General features: G+C 40.8%; 1 protein-coding gene across 12 annotated transcripts in view; it reads right to left on the reverse strand.

Annotated features, from left to right (window-relative positions):
- APBB2 (amyloid beta precursor protein binding family B member 2) overlaps positions 1 to 27,092 on the reverse strand; it is a 323,568-nt gene that overhangs the window by 165,517 nt on the left and 130,959 nt on the right. For all 12 annotated transcript variants that reach the window (XM_045834008.1, XM_045834009.1, XM_045834006.1 and 9 more), the window contains 2 exons: positions 14,238 to 14,306; positions 5,924 to 6,739 (listed from right to left, as the gene is read on the reverse strand). In XM_045834008.1, the coding sequence (XP_045689964.1) occupies positions 5,924 to 6,739; positions 14,238 to 14,256 (835 nt within the window). In that variant the 5' untranslated portion in view covers positions 14,257 to 14,306. The remainder of the gene's footprint in view (positions 1 to 5,923; positions 6,740 to 14,237; positions 14,307 to 27,092) is intronic.

The raw sequence follows: 27,092 nt of genomic DNA on the forward strand, positions 1-27,092 counted from the left end.
AATGGAGCGAAATAATTTTCTTCCTTAAGTTCATTGGGTGAGATAAGAAAGTTTTTATACATCTCACTCCCGAGGTACTAAAATCTAATTTGGAAATCACACTATCTACCCTAGAATACAATGTGTCCAAGCTATTTCAGAAACATCTCAGATCCATCTTCTTGAATTTCGCCCGTCACTTCATGGAACTCTCAACTGAGAAGACAAGAGAGGAAGGCCAGTGAACCATTAACGGGTGTTTAAAAGATTAAAATTATTTCAGCAGGACGAACTAGCTAAAAACTGAGCCTTTCCTATATCCTGGAATTTTCTTTTTTCTTTTTAAAGGGATTGGGAGCTTTTAAGAACCAATTTAAAAACCATTTATGGTTGAAATTACGAAAGCAATGTCACATAAAATGAACACTGAGAAGAAGTTCCTAAATGCATTAATGATATCAACTCATCCAAAGCTCTCACACTCTCACGCCAGAGCTGAGGCCAGAAACAGGAAGTGCTGCCGATGGCGGTGACGGACAAGGTCTGTGCCTCAGCTCCCACCCTCCCCAAGCATCCAGCTTGCAAGACTTCCACTCTGCTTGCCTTGGGAGTGGAAACCAATCAATTTATGACCACAGAGGATTCAAACTCTGGAGCAACAGGGATCAATTTGCAATGCAAAGCAACTTTTGAAGGCAAGTGAAGCCTAAATAGCCCCTTTCCTTGGCACTGGCCTTTCTGACTTGCAGACCTATGAACTCCAATACAAAGAATGCTTGTGATAGACTGAACAACCCCAATTCTTCGTCCCTCCCAAGAGCTTAGAATATAAATAAGAAGTTCCCTATCCAGGGGCTCTAAACAATTATTTTATACAAGCTGTGCTTACTTTTTCTATTTTCATAGGTATACTGATGTAGCAGACCTCAAAGAACATGCATGTTCGTCATCCGGCCCCATCCATCAAACCGGCAAACAAATACCATTTACGAGACTCTTATTATGTGCTATGTAGGAAAAGGCTCACACCCACACATGGTGAAGACTTGGCTCCTGCTTTCATGGAGCTCCATGTCTACACGGAAACATTAAGAACTGCTGAGAGAAGTATGATAACAGGGACTTGGAAACATTTCACTGGGGTACAGAGAAAGGACTTGCAACAGCTCAGAGTCTAGAAAGATTTCCCAGAGGAGATGACAAAATCTGAGTTAAATCTCAAGTGCTTATAGGAATGGAAAGATCCTCTAAAATATAATTTCCATTTTTCAGAGTCTCAAGATAACTACCATACACATCCAGTTGACGTAGTTAAAGCCTGATGTATTCAGCCTCTGGGGACCACATGCCTACATCTCAAGACAATGGTACAGTACAAAAAGACAAGATACTAAGATCTGTATACCTTGGTTCATGTCCCAGCATGGCCACTGGAGTATGAGAAAGTACCATGAACAAGATCTGCCACATAGTAGGCCTGCAGAATTTCATTATGCCTTCCTCAGTAATTGGTTGTTCAGTCCCACCTATTACAAGGAAACGTCATCAATTACATTACAAAATATGTACCCAATATCAAAATCAGACACTGATTCAGACAAAACATCAAATGATGTACTCGACACATCAGGGCCATTGGAAATATGTAAATGGCCTCCATTTTTATTCAATTGATCATTACTTATTCACTACGTTCACCCACTGTGTTTCAGGACCTGACAATAAACAGATGAAACAAATCAATCTTGGCTTTTAGGGTACAGAAAGTCCTAACTAACATCCGTGTGCAAAATATAGGTGATTCACTACGAAGAGAGAAATAAATTTTTATATCCCACTTTTGTACTGATGATGATCACTAATAATAATAAGCACTCATATTTACCAAGCTCTTGCTATATGCCAAGGCACTGTTCTGAAAGCTCTTTGAAGATGCTCTCACTTAACCCTCACAATAGGTCTATGCCAAAACCCTACTGTCACCCCCCTTTTACAGATGAGAAGCTCTGTGAGCTGTCTGTATGAAACAGAACTGGGATTTGAACTCAGGAAGCCGACTCTGGAGTCCATGCTCTCAACAGTAAGTCAGTCAAGCATCAGACCCCCTGCCATACCATGCACGTTTGGTTTTCTCTGTGTATATCCTGCCATAATGTACATATAATGTAATGTATATTATAATGTATAATGTAATATATATGCATAATGTACATATCCTTTGTACATTATGCTTAGCAATGAAGCTCATTTGAAAATGGCTATTCCACAAGATGCACCCAGTTTCAAACTCTGTATCTTCAATTTTGTTAAGCCCCCAATTAAACCAACAAGGTTCTGAAACCTGTACCCAGAGATCACCAACATGTGTCTCTCAAAAGTGTTCATGAAGCAAACGTAACACACCAGGAGACTCAGAGAGACTACTCACCATCTGATCGATCTGTGCTTATCCGAGCCACTGTGCTTACCTGGGGCCCCCGAGGGGCCGGGACCTCTGGCCAGACTCTGACGGATTGAAAGTCCTCACTTTCAAGGACCAACCCTTTCCTTTAGAGAAGGCATTCTTTTGAACTTTTGGAAACTCCTACGAAACACAGTAACTTCATAGATGCTTCCCTTTTTTAGAATCACCTCTGTTTTCTCAAAGCACTGACTACTTAGGAGGGAAAGAGCAGCAACATACCGCGCACGCAGGATTGTGCAAAAAAAGGTGCTAAGACGCTGGAGGGGGCAAATCCGAAAGAAAGGGAAGTAGAAAGTGCTGAACCTTTGAGTCAGTCCGCACGGTTTATTTCAGAGACTGCACTCTAACTGGGGAAGGATGCCCTAAAGTAGAAATGAGTCTGTTCTCTTCTTCCAGGAGCCCCACAGCATAGCCTAGACTCCAAAGATAACTGTGTCATGATGGTTTAGTCAGGAAGCACACACCATGGTAATGTGTGTTTGCTTAAAACACAGTGAATAAGCAAATATATATACTTTTTAAATATGAACTGATCATGCTGCAGGCTAATATCTTACAAAATGTTTGCTTTCATTTTTCCTTTTCTTCCAACAGTTAGTGTTAGTGTTTATTCTATAAAAACAGGGGTGTAGTACATAAAATACGGGGTCCACTGTGAATAACACCCCTCTTTTAGTACAAAATCAGAAGCTTGTAATTCTGTAACATAACACCGCCACACTCAAGCACATCATACAGCATTTTAAGTGAACTGTTCAAATTAAAACTATAATTATTACACCCATGTGACTACCCTACCAACCACACTCAAGCAGGCATTACTTCTGCTGGACCCTGTGTGTGTGTGTGTGTGTGTGTAAATATAAGATAAACACTAATTCTGCTATTAGAAGTGAAACATATGATGTTTAAACTGATTGTGATCATTGTAAATACTGATGTTATGCTTCACTGGAAAGATGAAACTAAAAGGAATAACAATCTGAATGGTCGCTTGTTTTATTTTAGTTGCTAATTTAGACAGTGGTCACTACCTGAAACTCTGAAGTGTGAACGTAAGGTACGAGTTCACAACTGGCTCTCAGGAAATTCTAAAAGAATTCCCAAATATCATTCATGTCAATATTTTGAGACACTGCAGCATGCTGCAATGGGTACAGAGACCCCAGAGGGGCCGTTCCGAAGGACAGCCCACGTCTGACCTCTAGTATGTTTTTTTAAAAACCCAATCTCGCTCCTTTAGAGTCACAGCAACAATATATTCTTTCCACCATATTTACTTGATTCAAAATGTCTGTTCTTACCCACCCACTAAGGGCCCTCCCCATACTGCCACCCCTACTTTAAAATTCAAAGGTCTCAATACTAAGAGATGAAAATGGACATATCCTCTCAACATGTCAGAAAATTCTAATCCCGTTCACATCACGTGTCAAGCACTGGAACAAGTTCCGTGGAGAAGCGACAGAAAGGGCCGTGAGGACTGGGAGCGAAGGAGCAGTGAGCAGAGAGACCCGGAGGGAGGGACTGACAGACAGGACGGTGTCCCGTGCAGCTGCGGGGATGGGGTGGGCTGCGCGTTCGCGTTCGGCTTTGATACCGACGCCCCACAGGCCCTCGCGGACCCCAGCAGGCAATAAGCGAGGGGGCTACGGATGAAAATAATCTAAATTTTAGCAGTGAGAAAATGGTTTATTGTGAAAATTTTTAAACACAAAATTTGATGGAGCAGCGTAATGAACCCTAATGTACCCACCTTTAACAATGATTAGTTTATGGGCAATTTTGTTCCCTTTTTTAAATCGCCACCACAATTATTTTGGAGAAAAGTCCATACTCAATATTATTTATATTAGTTTATATTATATTATGTTATAAATGTTATATGTATAATACTATTTTATGTTATATACTATACTATTAGATAAAGTAGTATATTAGTATATCTTTAAAAAGTAAGGACTCTTTAAAAATATCATCATGATAAAATTTGGGTAAATTTTAAAATTTATTATAAATGTGGATACATGCATAAAATGTTTCTGAAAGGAAGTAAGAAAAAAGGTGGTCATCACTGGGAAAAGGGGCTGGAGTGAGGAGCAGGGGAGACTCTACTGTTTATTAAATAACTTTCAGTAGAATTTAAAATTTACCTACAACAGAAAGCGCCCCGTCTGGAAGAGCAGGATGGGGTGGGCGGGGGATGTGTGAAAACAGGAGGCAGCGTTTGGAAGGGACTCAAGTTATTTATGTAGATTCAGACACTAACAGGTAATGGTGTCCATCAGCTATAGGATAAGGATTCTTTCAATGGGTAAAAAGTAATAGAGCCATGAACTCAGTCACATTACAAAACATAATTATGATTCCAGTAATGTGCAGGTCTAGACATTTACAAGATGAAATTGACTCAGTGTGACCTCCCTACTGCCATACCCTGCTACAGCGGGCTGATGAAATCCATCATTTCAAGTACTGCGATTTTAAAGGACATTTCAAAAACATTTCTTTTCTTTTCTTTTTTAACTTTGCCCATCCCTTTTCCTTGTCTGTAGTCCTTGTAGTTTCTCAGCTTTGTAAGTTGGGAAAACGTTATTTCCTTCCCTGGTAGTTCTATTTGTATCACACTCACAGAGCCCCAGGACCCACTAGGGCAGTTGAGAGATTATGTTACAGAAATAAGCCCTTGAGACTGCTCGTTTACTCCGAAGTCAGAAACAGCAGTGCTCTCCACGTCTTTTACCTTTATGACTGGTATAATGTGGGGCTATGAGAAACAGGGTAAAAAAGTACCTAACTATGAGGACCCTGTTCTTTCCTGTCACAATTTTGACTCCTCTGACAAATCCAAAGACGTTATAGACATAGAGAGAAGTCAATCAGACTAGCGAAAATCCTAAACTTCTGAATATATTTTAGAAGAAACACCACTTTCTCATTTTCAAATATCACTTGAACAAAGCTAGTACAATGTTCCCCAGTGAAGGTCAAAGGGAAATGTCTTTCATAAACAGACCTTTAACCTTTCATTAGCTTAATCATACATACGTTCTGCTGAGAACTTTAAAATAGCTGGTTCTCTGAATCACATCATCAGTTACATCCTGACCACAGCAACTGTATTTCTTTTATTATTTTGCTTAACAAAACCCAATACTTCTTGACAGTACACCAAAATAGTTCACCTATATACTGGCAATATCGTTGCCAAATAGATGATGTTTTACTGTACTCACCATCAAGAATCTATTTCTTTTACAAAAATGCTTCCCAGAAAAAAAACAACTTACGTAGGAACCAAAATGAAACTGTTAAACGATCTAACAATATTTTCCACACAAATTGCCCAATTTTACCCCCAAAGATCATGTTCTTCTCTGCTACAAATGGTTTTTGGGGGGTCAGTCTAGAGATTAACTCCATCAATAATGGAAAACACCAAAAGAAAGTGCCACCTTATGACACCTTTCCCAGGGGTACCTGTCTCGTCCGGGGAGCTGGGTGAGGCGCTGTCGTGGGACAGTGTGGTCCAGCTGGACTCCTCGTCGCTGGGCGCCAGGTTCTGGATCCGGTGCAGTGCACAGTCCGTCTTGGCCCCTGTTTTAGGATGATCCTTCTTGGTCTCCGGGCTGGACGACACTGTGGCTACCTGGCCGTCTTCGGGGCTGAACTGGGGTTGGTTTGGTTTCTGCAGCGGCACCTCACCATTCCCAATGATGGTGGAGGCCTGGCCCTGGCCCGGCAGGGCCTTCTCCCCCGCAACCCCGTGCTGGCCACTCGAGTCCTGCTCTAGTTCCCTGGCTGAGGTTTCCAGGTCTGCATAGTAATTTAGGAAGCTCTTGGTTCGCCGGGGCTGGCAGGGTAAAATTTCACAGCCCGAGGAATCCTGTGGGTGGGGCTCTTTACCTTCTAACTTCTCAGAAGTTATGTTGATGACCGCAGGGGGACTGACATTTTTGTTGGGGTCCTGCTGGCCCTGCTCCGCAGCCTTCCGGAGCTGGTTCTCCCCGTTCTTCACCAGCTTGATGTTGGCGGAGCCGTTCCCCAGCAGGGGCTGCGCTGCTGGGTCCGAGAGGCCCATGGCTGCCTGGATGTTAGTTAGTGCGTATTTCTTCCTGCATTTGGGGGGTGTGCTGTTCTTGGCCTCTGTGTGCTTGATTTCAGCGTTCAGCAGTTCATTGTGGGAGGAACGGAGGTTGAGGGTATTTGGTGGGGTGGCCGGGCTGTTCCGATTCGTGACATCCGTGGTTCCGCTGCTGGCCATAAACACCGCCACAGTGTCTGCACCTGAGTCGGCTGGCAAAAGAGGAAACGGGCCGTCAGACGCCTGACATGGTCAAACCACTCGGCGCACAGAGCGAGCAAACATTTTTAAACAGACGTTTGCGAGAATTAACGCTTCTGTTACACATGTTACATACAGAACCCATTTTCCTCTTAATTTCCACCACTTGCTTCTATATTAAATAGGAGCAAATAAAGGCTTAATGTGAATATCCAAAAGCCAATTTATAGAAAAGCTAAAACCTCTGAGGCTCCAACTTTTACTTAAAAAGTATCTCTCTTTTGAATCTGAAAAAAATGCATTCTCTTCTGGTAGCTTCATTTTCCACAGCTTTGAAAATTATTTCCTTTCTAAACATTTGCCACGTTTCTATTCTGCTCTTCCCTGATGAAAAAGTTGCCCGAAAATCCCTCTGGGCTGCAGCTTTCTGAATTAACTTGAAAGGTCACTGTTCAATGATGCACCATACATCCAAGGTAATTTTTCTCAACTGTGTCTAGAAATTGTGTTCTGAATGCCTAGAAAAATCACACCCCCATTAGACTGTTTTGCTAATGTCTTTGTAAACATTTCTGACTTGGGCTTAGGGTTTGTGCAAGGAGAAATTTTGGAGAAATGCTTTAATTGCTCAAGAGCACGCGCGCATGCGCACACACAGACACTATTATTACTAATAATGTAGCATTGAGCCCATGACTAGAGACATGTCAGAGCCCCAGAGGAGTTCTGAATGCATTCCACTGAATTAAAATACAGACTCAGCTGTTTGCAGTCACCATGTGCCCTTGTAGAACTCGTAGGGAACTATCTGACAGTTGCATTTATCTCAAAAATTGTTCACACTATCCGTGATTTATTCCATGTGTCTCTTGCTAGGAAGAAAGAACGGTTTCTCAAACTAAAAGGGAATGAGATTCATCAACGAGAATTCCTGAGGTTTCATACTGCTTGGCCTGTGAGGAATGACTTTTTTCTTATCTGATCCTTTGCCCTCTGCAGAGAGCTCGGTGAGTTCTACACCGGCAGCGGGTGAGCCAAAGAACAGCTCCTAACATTCCTAAAATTGCACTGCGACAACTCCCTCATCCTCCCGCAGGCAGCACGGGGACCTCCACCCAGGAGGAAAGCAAGAATGTTCCACATAGGAGCTTAGAGGTATCTCTTTCTATCATCAAATGCGCAGGATGGGCTAGTTTAGAAAAGGATCCCCCACTCATCCTAGAGTCTGTGAGCTTCTAGGAAACTAGGCATCTCTGGACAGTCCAGGGAGTGTCCATTTTATAACGGAATGGCCATGCAGCCCACAGAGACAGTTAAGCGCTGTAATCCAAAGTGGTTAGAGCTTGGGCCCCATACTTCAGGATTATTATTTATAGGAATTCCCCCTTGCCCTGGCTGGTGTGACTCAGTGGGTTAGGCATCGTCCTACAAACCAAAGGGTCACCAGTTAAATTCCCAGTCAGGGCACATGCCTGCGTTGCGGGCCAGGTCCCAGTTGGGGGCATACAGGAGGCAACCAGTGGATGTTTCTCTCCCTCTTTCTCTCTCCCTTCCCCCTCTCCAAAATTAAATAAAAGCTTTAAAAAAAAAATCCTGCTTACCCAGCAGCCCACTTTAGTACTTGGGCTTCGTTTTACAGGAACAGAGGATCTAGTGTAGTTCTCCCTTCCAAACAATACTCGGAGACGAAATTAAAAATTTTAATAGTGTTTTGGCTACTCCTACCATTTTATGGAAAACACACGCTTCCATTTACAATTCAGCCTTACTCAAGTGTAGTGTTTGTGACGAGAAGAGCCCACCTTGAACCCACATGGAGTTCTCCTGGGACACATTCATAACAGGCACAAGGGAAAACGATACTTAGACTCTCGGGGAGTTAGAGTGACGTTATTATGAAAAAGCTAGAAATCTAGTGGCTTTTTAAAGGCATGGCAAAAAATCTCCATGAGGCTACTTTATCATGGCAGGTCCAACATTCTAACAATGTTATTAGGGAGAAATTTGTATTTACTTTGTTTATAACCATAAACATTTTCAGAAAGAACACCATCCACATTTCTAGGTGATTTAATATTGAAGTAGCTTTCCTATCCTGGATGTGACAGATAGAAGGTTTTAGCCATGTTCTCATCAGCCGTTTGGGTCCCATTGTCCTTCCTATGCCCTTCCTCTGTCACCCCTGGGCTTGTAGGAAGACACAGGGGGATGGTTAGGCTAGGCCAACAGGACCGTCTATACAAGACAGCGCTGTATCTGCTGTTTTTATAGATCAAGGCCTGAACGCAATTAGAGTGTGTCTCAGATGTTAAGTGACAGTATGATCTGAAAGCAAAATGAAGGTTCGGGTCTAGAACTAAGGCTCCCAAGGCAAAATTACAAAGTTACAGTTGCCCCCAAGAATTAATATATCAGCTAGACAGTCATTTCAGCTCAAAGGGGTCATGAAGCAGACGGAGGTTGGCGAAATCCTGGAGAGACCGCAGCCGAGGGAGAAAGGCCGCCGCAAGTGAGAGGCAGTGCCCTGAACATAAGCGCACAGGACTCAGGGTCCGAGGGACAGGCTCAAGCTCGGTCCAGGACTCTCCCCATCTGAGTGACCAAGGACACCAGATGTGCAGATTCCGAGTTGGAGGGGAAAGCAGAAGCACAAAAGCGGGACTGGCCACGAAGGAAGAGTCCAGGTGACGAGAGGAGAGGGGACCACAGCAGCTGTGGAACTGCCGGCCCCACCCAGGACCAGGGGCACTTCTTCTAAGACAGAGGTGGGGGAGTAGGGATGGGCACAGCCATGTCTGTCACCACCGTGACACGAAACCAAGGAAAAGTAAAACTGATAGCCACAGTTTTCTCATGAAGATAAAGTCTTCCCCCGAGGGTAAGCGATCTTGGGAAATCGGAGGAAATGGACAAAGTTTAGAAATAGTCACAAGGAAAAAAACACAGGGTTAGTGACATTTAAAAAAATTTTTGAACTTTGTCGGCATAAAAATAGACACATAGATCAATGGAATAGAATACCAGGCACAGAAATAAACCCGTGCATATACAGTCAATTAATTTATCACAGAAGAGCCAAGAACACACGTTGGGGAAAGGGCAGCCTCTTCAATAAACGGTGTTGGGAAAAACGGACAGCCACAAGCAAAAAAAAAAAAATTAAATTGGAGCTCTCTCTTACACTATACACAAAAACTAACTCAAAATGGATTAAAGACTTGAAAGTAAAATCTGAATCCATCAAACTCCTTGAGGAAAACATAGCAGGTCAGGTTCTTAACACATCCTAGCAATGATTTTTTTTTTGGATTTGACACCAAAAGCAAAGGCAACAAAAACAAAGTAAACAAGTGGGACACAATCAAACTAAAAAGGTTTTGCTCAGCAAAGGAAACGATCAACAAACGAAGAGGCGGACTGTGCAACGGGAGGGAGAAGGAAAGACAGCGTCTCCGAGAGGGGTGTAATTGAGGTGCTAGGTGTAACCCCGCGGGCCGACTTCCCCAGAGGTGTGGCTCTGCTCCTGGACTTCTGTAAGGTGCAGAGGGCCCCTGGTTTTGCCCTCACCTCCACATCTATTCATCATGCTGTTTTGAGTGTTACCTATGAAGACCCATCATCAATTCAAGAGAATCGATTCCTATTCCAGAGCTGGGTATACGTTTAGAGTTAGGAGTGTGACAAGAACTCCTACACGGTGAAGAAATATCTGTTATAGCCTGCCATGTAGTTCTCCCTTTTTAGGTCAAAGCCCCAAAATTTCCCTTGAGGAATCAGCCTTCCTCCGTGCTCATTCAACAGATATTTTTTGTGTGTACTACCATGCAGTAGATACAGTTCTCACTGCTGAGGATACAGCAGTGAACAAAACTGACAAAACAGAAGTACCTTCTCTCACGGATTAGGGATTCAGTCCCTATGTTTCGGGCAGAGATGACTCTCCCCCTAACTTCATGAAGCACGTGGCCCAGGCCCGGCCAATCAGAGCAGCAAATCCCCACCACTGTGGTGAGTGGCCCAAGGAAAAGCATGCGACCCACGGAGAGGAACTCCTAAGACTTTTGCCAGAATGACCAGAAGAGGAGTACTCTCCTCTCTCTTCTCCTTGAACTAGGAGACAGAAGCTTCAAGGAGTCACCACAAAAAGACAACCTGCGTCTCGCATAAGAAAGAACCTAACAAATGGGGAAGTACAGTCAGGAGACAGAGAAAGTGAGCAAGCTGCAATGACATTTTTGGAGTCCCTGAAAACCAATAATTTTTTTTTTGGCTTAAACCACTTAAAAATGTTTTTCTCCTTTGAGCAACTAAAGGAGTCTTAGTTAACATACAGAGTTTTGTGTTTTCTTCTTGTTTTATCTTACGAAGCCTAAACAAAATTAGGAAGGCCAGGGTCACTTTAATTTCATGGCTAACCAAGCTTTCCTCAATCCCAGAGTCACAAAGATCCCAGCACTGAGCTGTGAGCCTGTGACTCAGATGACATCGTAACACAGCCCCGGGCTGGAGCCTGTAGTTAAACCTGCTCCCTTCTCTTCCTGAGACCGCTAGTCCCCTGTCAAGGGGGGAAAAGCTGTCAGTAATGACAGGAAATTCCTCTCTTCAATAACCTGCTGCTCTTCTTCTGCTCCTGTGACATGCTTATAAAATTGGAAACTGACAAATGGGCCTAGGGAAGCCCAGTGTTTGCCCCGCTCTTAAATGAGACTTCACACTTTCTTCATTTTTATTTTTCTGCTATACCATTTTATTTCCACTGAGGAGTTAACAGCAAAACGTCTACCCTGAGGAATGCTGCCTTTTGAACTAGACCTCAAAGTATTAAGGAAATGAAATAAACTCAACTTTTTTTTTTCTTTTAGGGAGGAGAGGCAAAATAAAGCTGGTTTCCTGAAATTACTCATGAAAGTAAACCCTCAATGTGACAAAAATGATAAGAACTTCTTGATGAACAAAAGATGCAAAGGTTATTAGGAAGCAGCTTGGGCCATCGGGTAGGAGAGGTCACAGGTTTAGTACCTTGGAAGTTTCTAAACCAGGAAAGCAACTTCCCCAGCCTCTTTAGATACAGGGGCGGATTTCAAGAGCTAGCTCTAACCACCCAAGAGTTTCCTATTCTCCAGTCAACTTAATTGCCTCAGGGCTTCCTCTGTTCAACATTCCAAGTGCAACTGAGGTGCTTCAGGAAAGATGTAGCAATTGCTTTCTTTTAAGAAACTCACACAGGGCATTGAGAAGGATAACTTACTAAACAAACCCCCAAAAGCTAAAGTAGGGGCTTATAAGAAGGTATTTGGGATGAGGAGAGAGGTTCAGGGAAGGCTCTCCCACAAAAAGCAAAACAACACCACAAAAAAAAAATGCTGAGCTAGGTCCTGAAAGATAGGTAGGAGTCCACCAGTTGACAAGGAAGAGAGTCACTCCAGGTGCGAGAAAATGTGGTAGATGTGGTGGCTGATTATTTGGAAACACAAATCAGAATATGCGTATTCAAATAAAAAGTCAGTCACCTTGGGATATGATAAGCATATCCCCAAGGATATTTTCTCTGCTCCATTTCTACGCTGCGTTCATCATTTAAAAGAGCCTCAGTGTCTTCTGAATATGAATGTATTTTTTTAACAGCTCTGGATTTTTATGGACAACTCTGATGATTCTAGTAATGATCAAACCTGGGAATACTGGTTTAGGTGAAAAAAGGTACGTAAGCTATAATGAAATGATACAGGTTTTCTTGAATAAGCTGGCCTCGAGTCAATTCCAAAAGATAAAAAAAGAAAGAAACAATGAAAGAAGCCTTAAAAGTGGCTAATCACTTGACTAAGTCATAGCTACGACCTATTCAGAAGAGACTCTTAGGTTGAATCTTGCAAGTTCAACAAGAATTTTTCAGGCAGATAGTGGTACTGATTCTGGTATGTTTGTTTTTTAAAAGGCGCTCTGAGTCACAGCTCCTGAAAGTTGGAAAGTGGGATTTGGGCATACCTGATCTCATGTATTGGTCCAGACACTTCTTACTAGCTGCCATTTCTATTTTCAAATAAAAATGGCTGGAATATATCCACTGAAATAAGAATACCACTTTCTTGGCAAAATGTGTTACATCCTATACCAATGCACAATAGTAGTAGCTCTTTATTAAAAAAATCATGCTGGATAACAGTTGCATTATTTTTTTATATAACTACTACGGAATAATGCAATTTGAGTGCCAACAGAAAGAATGACTATATCAGCATAACAAAATATAATGGCCAGAAGAAATTTCTACAAGCCATTTGATTAATTCACCTCTGTTTAGAACAAAGCACATCATTTCATATATTTGCCAGCTTTGTTCCTAGAATGTTTCCATACTGAGTCTATCTTGCAATGTAATAAAAAAATTTTCTAATGCTAAAGAATTCCTAAAGAGATTTATTCTCAATACTTAAAATGTATTTTTAAAAGGACATACATATTTGCCTTGATTTTCCAAAATTAACATACCTACTCAAATATGTATTTACCAAGAAAGCCCCCGCCCCGGATTTTCCCAGCATGAATTAGACATCCTCTAAGACTCACCTAAGTTCCTAATTTTCCTCTTTGAATTTAGGTTTGTCATACCAGTTTTGGCTGACTTTTATAAAAAGGATATTCCTATGTATTCCTATACTTCTACTGCACTTAGTGTTTATTTTATGGTTTTATTTTAATTCTCTGTTGAAGTGAAACATGCAGTGTTATGTAAAGCAAAAAAAAAAGGTTGGGCGTACTTACTGAGTTTAATTTAAAATTTAGGGAAATTAATATCTACTAGTCCACGATTAAAATCCATTTCTTTCAAAACTCAGAATTTTCTGAGTGGTGTGTGACCTAACAAACACGGAATCCGCCCAGATGTGCCTGCCACTCGCAGGCCTATCGTGTGTTTAATTCCAGATGTTACTGCCATCACGTTCCCCTTATTATATTACCATGAGGCTAAGAGTTAAATCCCACACCATCCTGTGTAAAGACCAGCATCCAACACATCACTAAGAAAGGAATGTACAATGAAATTAAGGTGATTTTTCCTAGGGCCTGGAATTACTCGGCATTGTATCCACGGAGAATACTGACTTGGGGGGTCTGTTCTAGGCAAACCCCATGGTGGGCAGGATGCCGCTCACAGAGACTCACACCACCACCTCCTTTGCTTGTATGTAACAGTTCACAGGCTATCATGGGCAATGCTCGATGGCAAAATTTGACAGTTTTATTTCCCATTAAAGTCAACTAAAATATTCCCACATTGTATTAGTAGAGTCATGCAATTATTACGTGAATACAATTAAGTCCTATTGATTCTTCTATCTTATTTTAAAGATTCAATTTTTCCATTACATTAGTGAACAATGAAAATTAACAACATGTTATTTTAGCAAATCATAAGTTGAACATCAAAACAATCATCTATCACATATATTCATTAGTTTTAATATGCAACTGCTTCTCTGCATGGAAACATGTGAAAGTGTATCTGACCTGGAAGTACTTCTGACATGGATCACTGGACGTCAGCAATGGTGCAGGAAATGGGTTATAATTTGAAATCTGAAAAGAGGGATCATTTGAGAAATTAAAACCCCAAATAACAAAGCATACATATAAGGAAATAAGCATATCATTGAAAACCCTTCCAAAAGATGTTTTAAAATGTTAAATAAATTTTGACAGATAATGTCCAAATTTTTGTTTGTTTATAGTTAGTTATACCACTTTTGACTAAAATTTGAATTCCTGCTTAGGGTCCTTTTCTCACAAACATTTGAGATTTTTTTTTTTCCATTCTAGGCTTAAGTTTATCTATATACTTACCTATCTATCTACTTATCTATTATCTATTTAAAGTTCCCAATGCTTTTTCTCATTAAAAACACACAATTCAGAAGCCAATAAGGAAAAAACCAGTACATTTCACCATATAAAAATTTAAACCTTCTGTTTAGGGCGAAAAATGGCTATAAACATGGAGAAGACAAAAAAACAAATAGGAAAAAAACCACCAAAAATGACACAAAAGTGCTAATTTCCTTTGCATGGAAAAAACTCCTTGAAATATTAAGAAAAGTGTGAGTAAGCCCATAGGAAAATAGGCAAAGGACAGGTACAAGTCCCAAGAGAAACACAACTGCCCAATAAACGTATAAAGAACTAACCTCTCTTAAAACTTAAGAAAATAGGAAATAGGAAACTGGAAATAGGAGTTATTAAACCTTTCTGGTGGAAGCAAAAGTGGCAAAACTCTTTAAAGGGCCATTTAGAAATATCTGAGCAAAGTAAAAAATGTATGACCCATTTCTCAGCAATTTCATTTCTAAGAGTATATTTTATAGATAAACTCACACTGACTACATTGTTCTAAAAGCAAAAGATTCAGTAACAACCTACCTGTTCTTCAGCAGACAGCTGGCTCATTAAGTTATGGTACATCTATGTAAGAGCACCGTGCCACTATCAGGAACAATGAATCGGATCTACATGAGCTGCCATGAGAGGGGCTCTCAGACCTATCGCTGAGGGGTGAATGGCATGCATAGCACAGCATGACTGAATTTAGGCGAAATCTTTAAAAGCATGTACATGTGCATATATACGCATTCATACCCGTGTGCACATGCACGCACTCTTGCATTTACATAGACCATTTCTTAAAGGAATAGTAAAGCACTAACATATTTTGCTGTGTATAATGTGTTCCCATGTATAATGTGCACCCACATTTGTGGCCCATTCAAGAAAAAAAATGTTTTAATTTTTTAATTCAATCTTTTATTCATTTATATTTAGATACTTGTGGGGGTTTTTGTATTATAAAGGAATTTTAGTATTAGCATTTATTTTTGAACATATTATGGTACAAGAAATTTTATGTAACAAATAATTACAAAACATAAGAACAAATAACAAGGTGTTTTAGGTACTACCCATGTATAATGAGCATCTTTATTTTTCCCTCAAAAATTTGGGCAAAAAAGTGTGCCTCACACACAACAAAATATGGTAAATACACTGGTAAACTGCCAGTTTACCAAATTAGATGCATAATAATTTCCTTATTATTTTCCTTATTGCAAAAACATCTTGTTTTCAATGAGTTGCTACCAGAAATGTCACTTAGAATGATAATCTGTTTTATTAATTCAAAGGCGGATACTGCTGCGATTCCATTTATATCAAGCACAAAAACAGGAAAAACCTATCTATGTCAGGATAATGGTTTACCCTGGAGGGCAAGAGAGCTGGAGAACACAGGAGGGGAGTCTCCAGGATGTTGTGACAGTCACGAACTGTTGCTTGGTCTGCACGTGAAAACCCACCAAGCTGTGCCCTCCTGGCCCCATTTCTGTATGCTCACTTCTCTGCCATGTTGAAATGTTGAGGGGAAAAGTGAATGCAAGAGGTTTGCTAGAGCATTATTCAAATGTGGAGACTTCATACAGGGGTAGGCAAAGTAGGTTTACAGTTGTGAGTATACAAAACAGAGTTTCTGTTCACATAGTATTACTGAATAATTACTGTATTATTTATTTGCATTACACCTGTACACCTACCTCCACTCATCCCTGTATTTGCAAACACTAAATTCTAAGCTAACCTTCCAAACTAGTAACCTTTAATGGGCATTACCTTGAACTTTATGATTCAGATAGTGACCTGACAACCTTGGTTTACCGACTCTCAATACATTCTTAATCATACTTTCACATATTGTGGGTAAGGCTCATTACTCTTCTATAATTAAAATGGTGGGTTTATTTTTAACTGTCCTGAAACAGCAGGAGATGCTCCCTCTATCACCTCTGCTTTTGCCCTGGGCCTTCCTCAGCTCCTTAACAGTATTTCACAATTCAACTTTCTTGCCTTCTAGTTTTCGGCTTCAGTGCACCCTAAGTTAGTAGCAGAGACAGGTGTGAGGTGATAGGTATTTTTAAGAAATGAAGACCAGTAAAGCAGAAAGCTAGGAAAAGACATACTTATAGGAGCATTTTGAAAACACCTGAACAAAACCTAAAAATCTGCATATTTTTTAGTATGCATAATCCTTAAAATAAAATATTCCTTTTTTCCCATCAACACAAAACTCCAACCACTATAAAGTTAAGAACTGGACAATCTGCTAATCGTACCATATTTTAAATGGCCCCGTGGTATTATTATCTGACCAATATTATTCCAAACTCACCGTGGGCAAGGAATACTCTAATGAAGAAAAACATCTCCCCCAATCTCACGGGACTTAGGATGTGGCTATTAATCACCAAGTTACTCAAATCAGTGTGCAAGTACATATATTTTGGAAGAAAGTAACTCAGTTCCATGAAAAAAATCTAACAAAGGAGCAGGTAAATTTTCCCTGAGAAAGCAAAATTTAAGTAAACTTGAGGACTAAACAGGGTGTAGCTAGCTGAACACTGATTAAACCCCTACTATGTGCAAAGCACCCCCTGGCCCTGGGGATGAAGCACAAACACGCAGAGCTATTCTTCCCTAGGCACTGGTATGCTGGGTGAATAAATCTAATGCAGCAAAACATTGTCCAAAGACTTTGTGGCATGAACTAATTCTAATTCATTAATAACCCAGGAAAATATAAAAGCACTTAAATACGGTGTTAAGAATAATCTACGGCAGCGCTGTCCAATATGGAAGCCACTAGGAGTGACAGGGAGGAGCTACGAACACTTAGGTGACTAATGCAATTGAGGAAGTGAATTTTTAACTTTATTTGATTATAATTAACTTAAATTTATAAACTAATACTTGGGAAATATTTAAGCCAGTTTGGAACTTCCTGGGTAGTGAATCTACTTTTCAACTACAAGTTTTATGAAATCATTATACAGATAAAGTATTTCCAATGAATATTCCGTATGCGAGTTGACAGCTACAAGTATAAATGACACACTGACTTTGGAGACTTTGCATTAAAAAAGTATCTCACTAATAATTTTAAAATATTGCTGTATATTGCTGAAATAATATTTTGGATCTAATGAGTTAAATAAACTATTGTTAAAATTAATTTCATCCATTTCTTTTTTTTAAAGTGATCATTAGAAAATTTCAAATTACAGATGTGGTGCACATTATATCTCATTTGGAGAGGTGCTGATTTAGATGAAGAGGCAGATTCTGAAACTTTATCCTAATCCAAATATTGTCTACCTTTCCCATAAAAGCAAAGACAGCCTAAAACGCTGGCTCAGCCGTAAAGCTAGAGAAGGTCTGTCAGCATCCAGAGCAGAGCCTTTGCTTCCTGAAAAATCACATACTGAGCTCAGAGACCCAGGACGCGGGGTGGGCCGCTACAAGCTCCACATTAAGAATACAGCTGCAGTGTTAAAATGAAGCTTAAAGCTACGTAAGTGAAGCAATCTAGCGACAACAGTTTTCCCTTCCAGCAGCGTTTTTCTGTCCTATTAATGAAAATCTGTATTTTTAAATGTATTCTGCTGTGTATAATGTGTACTTTTTTGGCCCAAATTTTTAAGGAGAAATAAGGATGCTCATTATACATGGGTATAATGATTCCATATCATGGGTATGATAATCCTGTGTATGATGCGTACAAAAACGTGGGTGCACACCATACACGGCAAAATACGGTATGTGCCTTGTGATACTACTACTGCTGCTCAATAAAAGTCCAACAAGACCACAGAGGAGCGGTCCCCAAGCAGAATTCATGAAAGAAATATTAAACAAATGAGTACATAAATTCAGTGCCCACCTGCATTTCACTTCAGTATAAAATGCTATCTACTTTTCTCCCCATTAGACATCAATATATAAATTTGAAATTATATACATATATATTTATTCAACTTATTATATATTAGTCTAATGCTCAGTGTCTTTATTTTTGTCAATATAATATGACTCTGACCAAGAATGTTAAAGTAAATTATCTCACGATAATCATGTCCTTATGTGTATGACATAAGTTATAATAGTTTCAGGTGTGCAATATAACAATTCAACATTTGCATTTACTAGAAAATGATCACAATAAGTCTGGTTAACATCTGTCACCACACAATTACAAGTTTTTTTAATCTTGTGGTGAGAACTTTCGGTGTCCTTTGAAATGATGCCAAAGAGGGACAAAAGGCTTAAATTAAACTCTCACTATAGCTGTCTTCCCCAAATACAGTCAAAAAAGTCTAAGAAATTCTTCCCAATTTACTTGCTCTCTGTTCTACCCATCCCTCCACAGACCTTTAGTACCTCACATGGGTCCCTAAGGCCTGCCCCGGTCGCGAGGAATCCCTCCCGACACCTCCCCCCAGGTCCACCCCAGCTACCCCGCGCCACACAAACACTGCTCCATTCGCCATCACTCCCTTACCCGACAGCCTCCAGAACAAAGTCCTTTCAGCCACTGTCAGTCAAATACCCAACTGATTCTAGAACCTCTCATTTACTTAAGCTCTTCGTTACCTCCAAACAGCTACTACTTTCCTGAAAACTCAAACCCAGTGCAAGCCCATCATACCCGACATGCTCCTACTATAACAAGTATTTTCTAGCATCCCCTTTACTATCTTGAAGTGAAACTCATAGATAATATAGCTTATCAACACAACAAGTTCCAGAAAAGGAGAAATGAGAGGAGAGATACACTTCGATAAGCAAACCCTTGGGTCTAACGACACCACCAGTCACAGCGAATGAACAGGAACCGGCTTCTTGCGTCTCTGGGTGAAAGCGCTGAGTGACAGCTATGACTGCGAACGGACAGAGAGGCCTGTGCTGTGCTGTCAGCACAGACGTCAGATCTGCATCGCTGCCAGCGACATCAGTTTCAAAATGCTGAGCAACTCTAAGAAAGCCCAAAAATATTAAATGTAAGTGTCAACTAGAAGGAGTTTCCACTCCTAGGATAGATAGCATATGCTGAAGCTGTAAAAAAACCACTTTATGTTTAGAAATTCTAGGTTCAGATAATTATAAACACATTGTTCACCCACAAGAATATTTGGCAGGGCGTTTGCAAGCTTTGCAGAGTAAGACCTTCTTTGTTACACAAGATTGTCCTGAGTACGGCAAGACACTTATCATCTCTTGTCTCGACTCCCAAAAATGCAAGTAATGAGTGCTCTCGATACCTCCAACCCCCAACTTTGAAACGTCTAACCTCAGCCCAGGGTCAGCCCTTCCTCTCCTTAGCCTAGTCGACACTTAGGTCCAATGTGATGGCGAACCAATACTTCATGTCCGAAGTGTGTCTTACACATTCGGAAATTGTGGTGACTCTCAATCTGGCAGTTACTATGAGGATCAAATGAGACGTGACAGGTGGCTGGCTTACTTTACTTAGTGCCTGGCAGATTCCACACATTCAATAATGCTAACTGCTCTCACTATTGTTGTTATTATTTTTTTCTTACACATAGGACCTGTTTTCTCAATGAGGTTGCAAGTGTTCTGAATAAAAGCAAAGTCCCTTGGAGACCTTCGCACATTCACCATGAAGTACTCAAAAAACTTCAGTGGTCTACATCCCTGCCTTTTCTCCCTGACGTCTTGTAAAAATGTTTCACAGATAATAAGCTGAGTCCAAGAATGGAGCTAAGAACTGCAATTATAATAAAAACTCCCTTTCTCCTACTACTGAAGTCACTGTAACCTGCTGAGCATGGAAAGGAACTGTCAAAAAACTATCGTCTTACCCTTGCTCTTGAACTACACAAGGTTAAATTAGTGGATAAATACTTTTAAAGTGGACATTGTATTCCAGGATTAGACTGTCTCCTAATCCATACTGCTTCGACCAACCGCGCTTTAAGTTTTAAACATTTCTCCCTAAAGAACATAATCTCCATCAGGATCTATAAGATGGAGCAGCTGCATCGATCGGATGACCAGGATTCTTTCCAGTGCCTAACATTTATTGAGCACTTACTACGTGCCAGGCATTGTCCTACGTGGAACCCTCATAAGGGTAACCTTATTTATCACTTCCAATAACCCCACGAAAGAAGTACTATTATTACATCAATTTTACTAATGATGAGACTGAGGCACAGAGAGTTAGGTAACGTGTCCCAGGTCCCCTGGGAGGCAAGTGACAGAGCTGGTCAGGACCCACAAGGCTCTGCCTCTAGAGGGCAGGCTCATCACCACTATGCCATGCTCTCAGGACTTTCTCTAGAAGTGGGCTCAAATCACCTGAATCAATCAATTCTACAGGGCAATCCTTGCCATATTATTATTCTTTTGCAGGTTATGTCCAACATCCTGATATCCAGGTAAAATACAAACAAAGGGGCTCTCTATTGCTGGCAAGCAAAACCTAAGCCCTCTTTTTCCTTATAGCTCAAAACAGTGCAATAAAGAAGAAGTGTGTGAAATCTTGGCTCACTCTGGGGGTGGGTTTCAAAGTCAAAAAATAAAGCAAACTTGATACCAAATTTTAAACTCCCTGCTTAGTACAATACACATAGTTTCTGTTAAACAACTAAAGTGTGCGTTATTTTATGATGTATACATAATGAAGAGTATTTAGTAAGTATATGCAAATTTTTATTTCAGTAGTTTGTATTTCTGCAGAGAAGAGAGAGGTGTGGCATATAATATTATACTCTATGGGAATAAACTTGACTCTAAAAATAACTTTTGAGATATAATTCTAGTAAGAATTTCTTGACATCTGCATACCTGGGTGCTACATAGCTGCTGCTGAGAATCACTGCTCTGGAAGAACCTGAATTTACCACTTATTATAATTTAAAGTAGAGAGAAAAAAAGCAAAGGTCCCTGCAAAAAGATGCACAGATCTACTCCTATCTCTAATGTCTATATTTAAAGCAAAACCAGACTTAACTGGTATGGCTCAGTGGATTGAGCACTGGACTGTGAACCAAAGGGTCACCAGTTTGATTCCCAGCTAGGGCACATGCCTGGGGTGCAGACAAGGCCCCCAGTAGGGGGTGCATGAGAGGCAACCACACAGTGATGTTTCTCTCCATTTCTTTCTCCCTCCCTTCCCCTCTCTAAAAATAAGTAAATAAAATCTTTTTTAAAAAAAAGCAAAAACTTTTAAGGAGTTTGATTTGTGATTCCACCTCTTCACTTTTTTTTTGTAACTGCCACTGCACTTTATATTAGTCCCAGGTGCACGGCATAGCAACTAGGCATTCACATACCTTATGAAGTGATCGCCCTGACAAGTCTAGTACCCATCTGACACTATGCATCGTTATCCAGCTCTTCATCTTACTTGATTCAGTGTTCCCAAAGCCAGATTTCAAAACCAATGCCTAAGCCACTATCAAACAAAGAAAATTATGCATAGAAGGGAAAACCCTGTTTCCTAAAGTGAAACCCAGAGGAAAATACTGACACCTGGAACAGAAATATTTTCAAAATAGAACAATAAATGTAGATTTTTCCATTTATGCACTCCTTTGTAACTCTTAACAAGACTTTTTTTTAAAGAAATGAAAGCTTTATGCTTCTCTTACAAATACATTTGATTCCCACGTTTCATATTTCAAAGGCATAACATCTGCAGTTTAGAAATAACAGCTATGTTTAATGCTTGTAAGAAGTGATAATTTAAAATATGTTGCTGGATAGCTGTGGAGGACAGACTGCATTAACAGCCTTAAGCAACAAAGAACTTACATGCACGAACCGTGGACATGAACTAAGGCGGGGTATTGTTGGAGGGAAGGGGGGTACTGGGCAGAGGGGAGTAAAAAGGGGAAACTGGGACAACTGTAACAACATAATCAATAAAATATACTTAAAAACAGAAAACTCAGCTTGCACACACACACAAAGAAAAACATCTCTATATCCTTGCTCCCCGCTCCATAACTTTGTAGTTTCTTCCCACTGACTCAGACCTAGCTGTGTGACTTGCTTTGGGCAATAAGTTAGCAAATGAGATGACACAGAAGCTTGAAAAGTGTGGCTCACTTCCAGCCCCATGAAAAAGAAATGGTCTGTTCTGTTGCCTCTAGAACACGCCCAGGCTGGCCTGCTGGAAGGACACTGGAGACTTGGGAAGGACGCCTGAGTCCTGTCGACCAAGGCCATCTTAGTCCAGTGTAAGCCAGCTGGCTTTCAGTATGGGCCAGGGTCGGGGGGGGGGGGGTGCGTGCACTGCAGAGACCTACACACTTACCCACAGCCGACTGACTGCAGGCACACGAGCGAGCCCTGCAGGGGGATAAGAATCACTCAGCCAGCCTGTAGATACTAATGGCTCCTTTTTAAGCCACCAAACTTGCAGATGGCTCCTTATGCAGCATTATTGTGGCAACAGGTAAGTGATACACTAATTATACCCACAACAACTGAGATGCTATAACTGAAGAGCCACTGGGATTAAGGCTGAACCAATGAAGGCGAAGGCCCATGCTACCTGAGGATCCTGCTGTAGGGAATCACGTTTTTTTTTTTTTTTCCTTAAGGTTAAATTTATTTTTTTTAATTGAGGTAACATTGGTTAACAACATTATATAAGTTTCAGGTGTAAAACATTATGATTCAATAGTTGTATACACTGTAGTGTACTCACCACCAAAAGTTTAGTTTCCATCTGTCACCATATATTTGACTCCCTTTACCCATTTTGCCCTTCTCCCCAGCACCCTCCCCTCTGATAATGACCAGTCTGTTCTCTGTGTCTATGAGTCTGTGGGAACCAAGTTCTTTCTTGGAGATCTGTGCCTGCCCAGACTACACAGGGCTGTCTTCCTCAAGGAAGGCTGCATCTGCGGTCTCTACTGCTGCTCATTGACAACGCACAACTGTTGATGCTCTGCACATTAGAATACCCCATGATGGCGAATCTTGGGAATTTTTGGTGAGGACATATAAGCAGCATTACTTCTTCAAGGGACATCAGAAATAAGTTACATGCCCATCAATAAGAAACATTAAATAAAGTATCACATCTGTACAGTGAAAGATTATTCATCATTTAAAAGTGAGAATGTTTCTATAGTCACATAGATTTTTTAAAAATATTATTGAATAAAAATTATCTACAAAAAGTATGACTAGCATATTGGAATTCTATATACAGTATTTTCAACTTTCTGTCTGTTTGAAAATTATCATAATAAAAAGCTAGAACAAAGAGAGCATGCATGGTGTCATTCGTTCATAAAATTTTAAGAAAAATTTTATGGTATTAAATTTTATTAAAGTACTAACAAGATTAAATTTCATGTAGACTTAATGATTTAAAAAGAGATTAAGTTGATTCCCAGTCAGGGCACATGCTTGGGTTGCAGGCCACAGCCCCCAGCAACCACACATTGATGTTTCTCTCTCTCTCTCTCTCTTTCTTCCTCCTTTCCCTCTCTAAAAATAAATAAATAAAATCTTAAAAAAAGATTAAGGAACAGGTTGATATACTAACAGAAAATGAAAACATGACATGTTTTTTAAAAAATTAAAACTATAGGTCTGGCTGGTGTGGATCAGTGGATTGAGCACAGGCTATAAACCAAAAGGTCTCCAGTTCGATTCCCAGTCAGGGCACATGCCTGCAGGCCAGGTTCCCAGTAGGGGGCACATGAGAGGCAACCACACAATGAAGTTTCTCTCCCTCTCTTTTCCCCTCCCTTCCTCTCTCCCTAAAAACTAATAAATAAAAAAATCTTTTAAAAATAAATTAAAACTATAATATACTATTTCAAAAGAAGGTAAAAGATTATTTTAAAAATTATACAAGACATAAAAGACATGCATCCGAGTTAGAAAACATAAACAAATGGTCTCCAACTTATGGGTTCAACTTACAATTTTTTCATTTTACAATGGTGCAAAAATGATATGCATAATAAGTTACATGAGACGTTCAACACTTTATCATAAAATATGCTTTAGGTTAAATAATTTTGCCCAAAGGTAGGCTAATGAGTGTTCTGAGCACATTTAAAGTAAGCTGGGCTAATTACGACACTCAGTGGGTCAGGTGTATTAGACACATTTTCAATCTACTACCTTTTCAAATACTATGAGTTTTTCAGGACATATCCCCATCATAAGCCCAAAGGTATTGGTATTAAATTAATTCCTATCATCTGTTTAATGTTTCCGCCTCCCCGTTTGGAAAAGCTCCACGAGGGCAGGGACTATGACCGCTGCGTTTATCAGTATATTCCTAGTGCCTGGCACATGGCAGACAGTCAGTAAACAGCTCGGAAAGGAATAAAGAGAAAAGTACATCAAAATGTTAACAGCAGTAATCTCTGGTGGCAAGATTTACAAAAATGTCTTCTAATGTTTCACATGTTGCTGATTTATATAAATTTTTATAATGAGTAGGAAACATTTTCAAATTCAGTGTAAGAGTGATTTCCAATCTGAATGAAGTTTGTACATGAACTTATATGTGTACATACCGTATAACTTTGAAAAGAAAGAAAGAACACCCCATCCCCCCCCCCCCCCCCCCGCCCCCCAACACATACTGCATATGTCTCCTCTCCATAACTACAGGCTCCGGGGTAAAGGGTGGTAAGGCCAAGTTTCACTAAGGAAGACGAGGCTTAGGGTTTGTGAAAAGGAAGGCAGCAAACACCCCCATCTGCTTTCCCTGCTATATTTGATAGCTTTTACACTGTGGCTCAGAAAACATGTTAATAGGGCTTCTCGCGGTGAGAGGAAGGGATTAAAAAAAGCAAGGAACCCTGTTGTGATGGTTTGGCACTATATAAAAAAATGGCTCGCAGTGCCTGCCATTTACAGAACAAAGATAACGTCTTTTCATAAAATCTACACTCTGAGACATCCCAAATACACAACCAAGAAAAGCTGATGGCAGGGACGCAAAAAGCACCAACCAGAACAATCCCAAACAAGAAGGAGATGAAGCCTTAATTTGTTCGACTGGGCCCTCATATATCTAGTAGAGAGAACGTGAGATGAACTGCCTCATAAAGCAGATGGTCTTCCCCAATTCTTCTTCTTCTTCTTTTTTTTTAAACAAGATAATTAAAGGAAACGAAAGAGAGCAAAGATCTTGTTAAATTGGCCCAGGAAAACGACTTCATCTGAAATCACACGTGTGTTTGAAGAAAGGCTTTGAGCTTGCCCACAGGGCGGACAGGGGCCTGCGGTGAGACCTGTATTAGAAAGAAAAGCCGTTCCAGGGGCAGCTACCTCCTCGACAGTGTGGAGCAGCCTGGGGGCCTTACCCCAAGAAGCAAGAAGGCAGGCCTGGGGGGACAAGGCACCACTGACAGAGCACGGGCACGGGAGTTGGGACACGTGGGGCATGACGTCTGGAGTGCGATTCTCAGGAACCTCCTTCACTTTGTCACATTAGCTTTTCTTAGAGAAGCCCATTATTCATTCCCCTCTCCCATCTGGGTAGTGAGAGGACAAGCAAGACTGGGAGAAAAATCTCTGTATAACAAAGAATATAAGTGTAAAATTGTCAGTTTATAACGGAATTTTGTTGCATTGCTAGATAGAGAAGTCCCTTGAGCATCATTAAGAATTAAAAATCAGGGGAATGGAAATGAGGGTTCAGGTGTTTTGAAACCAATAGAAGAAGAATTGATATCCATTACTGACCTCCTTTAAGCTCTACGACAATTTTTTGAAGGATAGGAGAGGCAAATAAAAGTGTGCCTCCAAAGCAACTCAGGACTCCGGGCCACATTTCTGACTGAGACAGTGACGGAAACCTGGGCCCTCGGTGCTTGGCTGGGACGGATCCAGAAAGAGCAGTGCTCCAGAATGTCACCGTGGGCGCCTCGTGGACTGAGTGTGTTTCTAACCACAGCCCAGGGGATAACATTAGGCCTGGGGAACACTGAGTAACAGTTGCTGAAGGCTTTCTCCGAGCTCATCATAAACAGTACGTTCTGTGTCTCTCAGCTCCTCCAAGTCCTAGGACGAGGGCACCATCATTCTCATTTTACGCAGGACACAGAGCTCTAGCACAGGTAAGAAACGCGGAAAACATCATGCAGCTAATAAGCAGCAGGGCCCGGGCTCCAAACCTGGTCTACCGATTCCAGAATCCTTAGTGTACTATTCGACTCGGCTGCCTCTACAGAGTTGTTGGAACAGAGATTGGGAAGATCCCGATCGTGATTTCTCAGTCCCTCATCGACTGGTTCCAGGAGGTAAGGGCCATAACCAAGCCATTAGTAAATGGCTTCTTTTTGGCCACAGCACAAAAGCAACACAGAGCTTTCCTTCAGACCTGCTCCTAAGCATCTCTGGGTGTCTCCTTTCCTCCTTGCATTCTTGAAATCCTTTCTTCTCTCTCTTTGGACTTTTCCTGATGCTTCCAACCTCAGTTCCCCAATCTCTCCCCATGAAAACCAAATCCACTCTGTTTCAACAGTGAGAGTTAAA

Source organism: Phyllostomus hastatus, unplaced genomic scaffold (assembly GCF_019186645.2).
Source record: "Phyllostomus hastatus isolate PE091 unplaced genomic scaffold, TTU_PhHast_1.1 phas_contig_196, whole genome shotgun sequence".
Taxonomy (NCBI): Eukaryota; Metazoa; Chordata; class Mammalia; order Chiroptera; family Phyllostomidae; genus Phyllostomus; species Phyllostomus hastatus.